At 48.9% G+C, this 10,366-nt stretch overlaps 1 protein-coding gene across 3 annotated transcripts in view; it reads left to right on the forward strand.

Annotated features, from left to right (window-relative positions):
• Positions 1–6,507: 6,507 nt before the first annotated feature.
• COG2 (component of oligomeric golgi complex 2) overlaps positions 6,508–10,366 on the forward strand; it is a 46,893-nt gene continuing 43,034 nt past the window's right edge. For all 3 annotated transcript variants that reach the window (XM_030334312.2, XM_030334313.2, XM_030334314.2), the window contains exon 1: positions 6,508–6,690. In XM_030334312.2, coding sequence (XP_030190172.1) covers positions 6,619–6,690 — 72 coding nt within the window. In that variant the 5' untranslated portion in view covers positions 6,508–6,618. The remainder of the gene's footprint in view (positions 6,691–10,366) is intronic.

Consider the following 10,366-nt stretch of genomic DNA (forward strand, 5'->3'; position numbering starts at 1 on the left):
CCCAGGCGCCCCACGCCTCGAACATTTTTAAGCTGACGTCTGAAATTTGTAATTAGAGACTTTGCATCACAAGCTCGTGTATAGTTTATTAACTAGACATCGACAATATTTAAAAAAATAACATAGGAAAGGATTGACTTCACTGGAATAACATTTTCCTGATACCATGTCATTTTTTGAAAAGAAGAACAAGCTAGTTTTCTATTATTTTATTTACCAAACCACACTGGAACAGAAAGAAATCATTACAATGCTTACTTGTGTTTTTTTTTTCCTATTGTGTCCCTAAAGGATATATATATAGTTTAATTTAAATATAAAGGCATCCGTGTCACGAACCCGAACTGATCGTCCTTCTGATTTCGCAGCATGTCAACATCAGCCCAAACACCTTCTCTCCAATGCTAACCTTCAACCTTAATAAGGAGAGGAAGCACTAAATGCGGAGCCCCAAGATTACTCACTGAAGGGCATTACTTAAAACAAAGGCGGTGTTTCAACTTTGGTATCAGCCCAAGTCATATACTCTAATAAGATTTGGGAGGTGTATGTTGCTGTCCCAGGGTGTGAGGGGAGTATCATGATATCAGACCCATTCTCGGACATAGAATTATATTACAGAGGATATATGGAGTATGGATCTGGAAATGGACTCCCTTAAAATGATCTGGGCACACTGGGGCGCCTGGGTGGCGCAGTCGGTTAAGCGTCCGACTTCAGCCAGGTCACGATCTCGCGGTCCGTGAGTTCGAGCCCCGCGTCAGGCTCTGGGCTGATGGCTCGGAGCCTGGAGCCTGTTTCCGATTCTGTGTCTCCCTCTCTCTCTGCCCCTCCCCCGTTCATGCTCTGTCTCTCTCTGTCCCAAAAATAAATAAACGTTGAAAAAAAAATATTAAAAAAAAATGATCTGGGCACAAAGCATTTTTTTAAGTTTATTTATTTTGAAAGAGAGAGCGCACGCACGCATGTGCAGGGGAGGGGCAGAGAGAGAGAGAGTCCCAAGCAAGTTCCACGTTTGGGGCTTGAATTCATTAACCATGAGATCACAACCTGAGCTGAAACCAAGAGTTGGACGCTTAACTGACTGAGCCACCCAGGTGCCCCTTTTCAAGGATTCTTTAGAGAGTTTTCAAGTATCTTTGGGGACACGGTACCCTAATTAGGCACCCACAGGTATAGACAAATATTTTACAAGTTATACTGTGAATGAAGTGGGGAAAGAAATAAAGAGGTTGCTGTAGGAAGATGTAAGGTCAAAGGAAGTCCGTTTTGTTTTGTTTTGTTTTTAAGACAGAAGGTCAATTGTATGCTGACGGCAACAATCCATTGGAAAGGAGACCTTGATGTCCCTGGCAATGCCGAGAAAGAATCCCAAGCAGAAGAAAGGGCACCCAGCTGGGTAGGTTAGAGCTGGGGCACGTCCTCCCCTTTAATAGTCTCTCACTGCTCTTCTCAATAACCCCGAGCTATCTTCAGCTAACATTGTCTTTGTTTCTTGTACATTTCTCCAATTGCAATGTAAATTCCATAGTGACGGGGACTTTTCTGTAGTGTTCCCCACAGATTTGCAAACACTCAGGGCAGTGTGGAGCGCATAGCAGGTACTTACTAAATATTTGTGGAATAAATGCTTAGAAATGAACAAAAATGGATACAAATGCAGGTATAGGTTTGATTTGATGGTGACAAGAGGAATTCCTCCATAATTCGTTTTTATTTCCTTGAAGTGTGACAGTAGGCATGAGCTTAGAGGGAGGAGACATTGTTCAGAAGAGGTGGGGGGGGTTGTTGAGGCAAGTCTTGAAGATGGTCATCCATTAGAGGGGTAGCAAACCCCCTGGAGAGACAAGGGAGTTTGTAGTCAGTGTTGAATACCCATCGCAGGTTTGTGGTCAAGTGTTTCAAAGTACAACAGGTTGGCTCGGTTGTATGATTGATTCCCGGCTTTCTGGTACATGCAGTTGGCATTGGCGGAGGCCATTTGTAAAGAAACAAAATGAAGGAGAAGCAAGCCTTTCCGAAAAGATGATGTATCATCGTTTGGATGATCTTTGCAACATGCCGAGTTTTGAGGCACCGGTGGGATATGAAAGTGAAACAGTATAAGGAGGTGGTCAGTTACATGGGTCTGGTGGGGAGGAGAGAAGCCGATGGTTGGTGGTTAAGCAATTAGAGAGGTATTAGCTCGTGAACGGGAGCTGAAACCAAGGGCACGGTTGATCTCACGACAGGAAAGGGGAGCTGGGAAGAGAAAGGTTAACCGAACCCTGAGGAACACTGATGGGAAAGAGTCCTATACATTTGTCAAGCATGCCAGTGTCTACACAGATTCTTCGAACGCCTCAGGGCCACTGCCCGGTCTTGAACTTCATCCATTCTTTCCCTCGGGCATAGGACTGGGGCACAGAAGGTGATTCTAAAATTCACTCTGATTTGATTTCTCTGCACTTTCATTTACTAGAATCCTACCATAGTTTATTAATTGAAATGCTGCTTGTATATAATTTCCTTTTTTTAATACATATTTCTTTTTTTTAATTTTTTTAATGTTTACTTATTTTTGAGAGACAGAGAGACAGAACACAAGCAGGGGAGGGGCAGAGAGAGAGGGAGACACAGAATCCGAAGCAGGCTCCACGCTCCAGCTGTCAACAAAGAGCCCGACGTAGGGCTTGAACCCATGAACCGTGAGATCATGACCTGAGCCGAAGTCAGACACTTAGCCGACTGAGCCACCCAGACGCCCCAATAATTTTCTCAAAAAGATAAAATAATGACCTTTATGCAAACATAAGATGAACCCTTGTAAGGATTTTACTTAATTCGTTAATTAACAAGGGAACCACTAAGATGTTACCACCACAATTACGTACGATTTACAGAGTTGCAAAATAGCTCAAACACAAGAAAGGCACAGAATATCCCACAGAATCAGATAGCCCAGAAGGGTACGTGAGACAACACCTAACGTCCCTCTGAAAACACTACAATCTTTCAGGTTCATTTCATAGTCTTTCATGATTTTCCCCATAATGCTTTTAAAAAGTTATCCCCATCATTTCTCTTCTTTGAAGAAGACCGATAAAATGTTAGTCTGTTATAAAATACACATGGGAGAATATTCCGGTACTGTCATACCCCATTTGGGTACTCACTGATTGGGGGGAAGAGGCAGAATTTGGGATCCCTTAGGATTAATCTGTTTTCTAGTTGGAATGGGAAATATTTAAGAATCAAACCAAATGACCCCAAATCCACTCTGGAACGAAAGAGGGTATAATTCAATTACAGAAGATGTTGAAATGGTCTTCTTGGCTTATTGTGAGATTTTCAAGTTGAATGGAGCCCTCTGCCACGATGTCTGTCCTCCACACCCCGCCTCACGCTTGCTTTCCTGGGAATTTGGGGCTGGCCGACTATACATTCAGTTCCAGTTCAAAATGGAAACTCTCCTCCGGGCGCCTGGGTGGCTCAGTCGGTTAAGCATCCGACTTCAGCTCAGGTCACAATCTCACGGTTGGTGAGTTCGAGTCCGGCGTCGGGCTCTAGGCTGACGGCTCGGAGCCTGGAGCCTGCTTCAGATTCTGTGTCTCCCTCTCTCTGCTCCAACCCATTCTCTCTCTCTCTCTCTCTCTCTCTCTGTCTCTCTCTCTCTGTCAAAAATAAAAAAAAAAAATTAACATTTTTTTAAAAAAAAAATGGAAACCCTCCTCTCCTGCAGTAGTGAACAAAGACAACTCTGGTTGCCGTTGGAGGATTTGGCTGCTTCAGTCCAACAGTTCAGGAAAGGATCAGAAGGGGCAGATGGATGGTATTGGAGAAAACGCTCGTGTGAGTTCCCGGAGCACAATATTTCTCTTTGCGATTTTTGAGTGTTCCGCAGCAAAGCTGCCAAAAATATGAAAAGTATAAATAGAGAAGAGTGGGAAGGAGAAATGGGGACCTGTCACATTGGCAGAGAAAATAGGGAACTGAGAATTTTCCAGAGATGCAAAGTCACAGGGGGTTAACAGTTACTTAGAAATGAACTCGCAGGCACAAGCTTTAGAATGAGATTAAGGCAAGAAAGACAAATTAGGGAATAGATAAAAAAAAAAAAATGTCAATTTCAAGCCTCTCTCGTGAGGAAAGTACAGATCGGAGAAGAGAGGAGAAACTAGGATAGACTGACTGCCGATCATGTCTTTACTGATTAGGCTACGTACCTACTTTTTTTTTTAATGTTTATTTATTTTTGAGAGAGAGAGACAGACTGTAAGTGGGGGAAGGGGCAGAGAGAGAGGGAGACACAGAATCGGAAGCAGGCCCCAGGCTCTGAGCTGTCAGCACAGAGCCCAATACAGGGCTCGAACTCACGAGCTGTGAGATCATGACCTGAGCCGAAGTGAGATGCTCTCCATCAGCATCTGGGGTCTTTCCTGCAGCTCCTGGCTTTGATAGGATGCATCATTACCACAGCCTACGATTCCAAGCCCACTCTGTGGGGTCTTGGCTGTTCCCTATTGACTCTTGGGAGGAGAGCAGGTAGCGGGGTCTTTATCCTTCTTTGCCACCTAACCCCTTCAGCCTCCCCGACATTAGCACCCCAGGCGGCACACGTTCAGGTTCATTTCTTTACCAAAGGCCTGGCAATACTTGCGGAAGGGAATTATAATGGAGGTAAGGAGCAGTTCAACTCCTGGCTCAGCTAGAGTTCCTCAGCTTTCTTTGAACTATAAACCAAGGTATTTGGGAGCCAGGAATGATGCGGTGCCTGGGATTTGCTTTAAAATATATTCCAGGAACGCCTGGGTGGCTCAGTCGGTTAAGTGTCTGACTCCTGATCTCAGCTCACCTCACGATCTCGCGGTTCGTGAGTTCAAGCCCCACATGGGGCTCTGCACTGACCGTGCCGAATCTACTTGAGATTCTGTCTCCCTCTCTCTCTGCCCCTCCCCTGCTTGCTCTCTCTCTCAAAATAAGTAAATAAACTTAAAATATGTATTTTAGACACTCCCCCCCTCCCCTTGTTCGTGGACAGGCTCGGGAAGGCTTGTGCTCTCCACCCTTTTTTTTTTTTGCACGTTTGCAAAATTTCATAATAAGAGTCAACGAACGAAAACCAAATGCTGAGGTTTCCATTCCCTATAGCTGCAGAAACATAATAGGGCCACAGAGTGCGCTCCTCATAATTGCTCCTCTGGCACTTTATTCTGATTTTCTGGACTGACTCCAGCTCTCACGCTCTGTCACATTCTCTGAGTATTGGCTGGAAATATTTCCTTCGCGAAGCCTTGCCAGGCCCGATGGTAGGGAATAGGTTGTTGCAGATTCTATACCCACATGTTTAAACCGTGGCCGGTTTCCTGTCTGGAGTGACTTGAACACAAGACTGTCTTTGTAAGGCATTGTCTTCCACTGGTCCACCCCCTTTTTAGGACTATTAAGGGTTAATGGCATCTCCAACAGCAGCCGAGGCCTGGTTTCTTAAAGCAAGGCTGCAGGAAGCAAACAAAGACTTGCAGGGCGAAGAGTGTGAAGCCTGATTTGTGGTTTGAGTTGTCACAGATTCGAGGAGGAAAAAAAAAGAAAAATGAATCGTCATTTGACCATGGCATTCACACGAAAGGGCGGGGGGGGCAGCAGTGGGAGAAAGAACAAAGGAAGAAGAAAGAAAACCTCAAATAAATGTTGGGGATGGGTGGCGGCGAGGAGGAGAGAGAAAGTCTCAGAAACTGCGGGGAGGTGCGGCGATTGCACCAATACTGGCCACAAACACACACATTTGCCAATTCCTGGCTTAGATTAGAAAAAAATACGCATGCACTACTTGTCGGCTGTGTTTTGTCAGCAGGTAGCGACAAAATCTCGAGGTTTTAAGAACCCTGAGGACCCAAAGTTGTTCTCCGAAGCTGCCCACCCTGGACCTGAGCCCGAAGTGGAGCAGGTTTCTGCCCAGAGGACCTAAGGCTGTGTGCCCAGCTGCCCACCTTCCTCCCGGCAGTTCCCAGGATCGGAGCCCACGGGAGGAGAAGCTACGCTCGCCTGCGGGTGCCGGGGCTAAGGGCGGTGGCCCAGTCTCCCACCGAGGCCTCAGCGCCCAGGCGGCAGCGGCGGCGGCGCACGGGGACCGGAGGAGTGACATGGCGATGTGCCCAACTCTGGGAGACCGGCCTCAGAACCAAGGGGCCAGCATCCGCCCACGGCTATGCTCTCCGCGGAACAATCTCAGGGAGAAGACACGGGCTGCGAGCCGATTTTCCAGTGAAAAGGGTGGGGTGGGGAGGGAGCGCCCCTGACCCTTCCCGCCGGTCCCCTCCCGGGCTCACCCCGCCTGGCCCGGAGCTGGGCTACCCGGAGGAAGCGTGCGCGGGGCCGCAGTGCCGCCCTCCGACGCAAGGGGGCAGCACCACCCGCCGAAGCAGCGGCGGCGGTCCGCGCGCCGCTCTTGGCGGCCGCAGGCGGAGGCGGACCCGCGGCGTCCTCGCTCATTGGCCACGGCGCGGGCGCTGCCATGTTGGCGGAAGCGGTGCCTCTGTGCCGTGGAAACTGGTCGTGGCTGCGGCCGCAGCGTCCGAGCGCGCAGCCTCCTGCTTCTCCTCGCTCGAGTCTCGGCGCCGAGAGGCGGCGGCCGGCGGGATGGAGAAAAGTAGGATGAACCTGCCCAAGGGGCCGGACACGCTCTGCTTCGACAAGGACGAGTTTATGAAGGTGCGCGCCGGGGGCTCCGCTCCCTGGAGCCGGGCCGTGGGTGGTCTGCCCTCCTTTGCCCTCCGGGGCCTCTCCTCGGGCCTCTCCTGCGCGCTTCCCAGGCCGCGCCCGCCGCGGACGGGCCCTCGGCGGGGACCTCGCTGCGCTTCGCAGTGAGTCTCTTGGCCTCGGGTTTGGTAGGTGTAGCCTGGAGACAGCACTTCTGTGAAATCGCGCGTATGGAGTGAAAAGGCCTGAAAGTTTTGAGCTAAGCGTAAACGCCCCTGTTAGGACCCGACTCTGTTACCGCGCGGGGTGCGGTCAGATTGCCGGCCCCCTTGTCTGACAGCAGCTTGTTGCCAGTGCCTTGCCCCTAGAAGCTCGGTGAGCGTGTCTTGAAAACGTCTCTAAACGTACGTGCTCACCCAGGGATCGGGTCGGGTAAAAAAGGCCCTTAATCCAAAGTTTTTGCCTGACATTCGTCTACAGCTCCTGGAATGAGAGATATAAAGACTGTACTGTCCTTACTTCTGTTTCAGGGCTACAGAGCGGACCATTGTCCTTTTCTAAAATTGCCCCATTTCTCTTCCTAAGGTGAACTTGAAACTTGTCTGCGGATAATTGTAGGACATAAACGTACTGATTAGAGATCTAAACTGAGAACGTTTTACTGACGATAAAGGTTCATCAAAGCACAGCCTTGAAAATGTCCAAGATTTGAATCAGAGCCAGGAGGAACTTTGCATACCCAGTTTGTGTATCCCTCTGGGTCTGTACTTAAACTATCAAAAAAAAATATGTGTACTTTTTAAGGATTGGGATTTTTGACACCACTTAGTAGCTGGCTTCGGTGTTAAAAAGTTAAAAGTTTCGGTTCTGTAGGCACCTAAAATTTTGAAAGAGTGAGTTTAAGTGTCTTATTTTTTGGTGGCTTCAAGTCCCAATATTTTTTTTTTTCTTTCCTTTTCAAGGCTAACCAGCTTTTGATATTTGCATTCAGATCATATCTCTCAAACTCTGGCCTTAAAAAGCATTTCTATCTGGATCCTCTGTATTGTGGCCATTGTTGTTTTTAATATGTAGGGCTGTCTAGACTGAGGAAGAAGGTACTCTTGTTCTTGTACAGTGGTGTTTCTAAACCACTGTAATAAAAGGTGTAACTCGAATGGAATGTCTAAACTTTAATGTTTATTTATTTTTAAGAGAGAGAGAAGGAGATAGAGCATGAACAGAGGAGGGACAGAGAGCGAGGGAGACACAGAATCTGAAGCAGGCTCCAGACCCTGAACTGTCAGCACAGAGTCTGATGCGGGGCTTGAACCCACGAACCGTGAGATCATGACCTGAGCCAAAGTCAGACGCTTAACTGACTGAGCCAGCCAGGTGCCCCTCGAATGGAACGTCTAAAAGAGAGTACAAAGTGAATTCACTGATCCGGAAGCCCTTTGCTAACTAAGGATACATGATGACGAGACATCACAGGAGCATTTTCTCAGACTTCCCTAGCCCCGCCATGTTTCTCACTGTGAGCTGACAAAATGCTTTTGGTCAAAGCAGGTTCAGAAAATAGAACTCTCAGAATAGAAGTCCTAAAGTAGCGCTTCGAGGTAGGGAGAGAGCACACTGGCCAAGTGGCTGGAATCCCAGCGGCTCCGTGTTCTCTCACGGCTCTAAAACTTCCGAACATGCCACACAATCTGTAGGGCTAATTAACGTGACCACTTCGTTGGTAGAAGGAAAATACACGGAACAGCTGTTCTGTGTATTTTGCTATTGATTTTCTGGGTGGGACCTGGAGATAAAGGTTACCTGCAGCGTGGGTTTCCTTCAGAGGGACGTTTTAGAAGTTACAGTTCCGTGGCAGAAAGGATGGGTGGAGAGCTTCCCGTCGGCGTTCTGTTTCTACACGTTTTGTAACTGGAGAGGTTTTGTGCCCGAGGGAGAGGGAGAGAAAATCGTATTTTCACTGGGAGAGCGGAGGTAACTTGCAATCCGGTCAGTTGACTAGAAATGGGCCCTCAGTCGGTCACACGCGAGGTGGACCTCCTTGGGCAGTGGTAGCAGTTGCTCATCGGTCAGCAGACACTCACTGATCACCTGCTGGGTGCCAGCCAGCAATTTGGACGTGGTGGTACACACATTGGCATTGGCTGTTGAGCATGGTGGTAGGACGAACGTGTGTGCCCAGAATCCACCCTTAGTCCAGAGAGGCCGGGGCCTGGAAGAGTGGCCAGGAATGAGACCAGCAAGGAGGCCAGGTGCATGGGGTGGGCTTGCAAGTTGTACCTTGAAGGCTGCAGCCAGGGGTCTAAGTGGAGACAGTACTCATCGTGGAGTTACAGTCAGGTTTAAAGCAGGAAGTTACGTGGTCCCGTCTGTTGCATTGGAGCTGAGTGGCGGCAGGAGACTGCTTACAAAGTTATTTCAGTGGTTTTTATGAGACCTAACGAGAAACACAGAGGAGGGGAAAGGTTTGTGAAAGACGTAGGTGATCAACACACAGGAGCGGCAGATCCGGAAGGGCCACTTGGGGCCGAGGGGGTGGCAACATCATTCTTTGTGACCTTAAAAATACCAAGATCCTTAGGCCTGACAGCCAACTCATAGACGAATAGGACGTAAGGTGTTGGCAGTAGGGAGAGAAAGTGGCAATGCTGACCAAGGTAAGTTAGACCCGTTTGCGTGGGTGTGCTGTTGACGTCATGGCCCTCCCCTTCCATCCCGATGTATGACTTCATCTCCAGTTTGACAGAAAAAATAGCGGCCATCAAATGGGAACTCCTCCGTCTTGCTGATAACAAGCCCATCCTTGTGTTTGTTCCCTTCCCCTCCTTCCCTGGTCTGTGGAGGGGCTCTCCTCCCTCCTCCAGGTAGCTTTTCACCCACGCCTGGAGCCCGTGCCCTCTTGCTTCCTCAGCACCCTGTTCGCATCCTCTCCTGCACTCCTTCCTGTTGGTTTGCACCCCTGCTCCTCTTTTAGCCTCTTCCACTTGGCCCTCCCGCCTCGAGGGGTCGCCCTGACACTGGAGCACATCACAGCCCGTGCTCAGGGGTCATCTTTACTTTCTCACTTGTCGCTCTTAAGGCACCCTCATCCCATTAAAGAGTTCTTAACGAAGTTAACCGGATGTAAGTCAATCCCGCTGGCCTTTTTTCTGTCTCCTTACTTGCCCTCCCGGCAGACCAAATGCTCTGCATTGCTTTCTGGCTTTCTTCCTCTCTCTCTGGTCCGTCTCCTGTCTCCTGTAGCTGATGAATGGCTGGTTATGGGCTCAGTCACGTGTCCTCTCTTTGCCCCAGGTGGCCCTTCATGCAGCTTTAGTGACCAGCTGTAGGCAGGGGAGGCAGATGCCTCTTTCTGGCCCAGATGTCCCCTGAGCTCCAAACCTATGTACTGCATTTGTTGTCTCTTCTTGGATGTCTCTGTGGTCCCTCAAACTTACCATGTTCGAAACTGAATTGGTGAGCACCTCCTCCCCTGAAAGCCAGCTTTCTTGTCCTATTGCCCGTCTCAGAACATGCTCCACCATGCATCGAGTTGTAAGTCAGCAAACCGGAAGTCCCCTGCTCCCTCTGTCGCCTTTCCAAAATCCAGTCTGTTACCAAGTCCCGTGGATTTCGCTTCCTGAATACCTCTTGAATCCATCTACTCTCCATCTTTTCGCGTACCTTCACGGTGCTGTCTGGCCATCACACC

The sequence above is a fragment of the Lynx canadensis genome, chromosome D2 (assembly GCF_007474595.2).
Source record: "Lynx canadensis isolate LIC74 chromosome D2, mLynCan4.pri.v2, whole genome shotgun sequence".
Lineage (NCBI taxonomy): Eukaryota > Metazoa > Chordata > Mammalia > Carnivora > Felidae > Lynx > Lynx canadensis.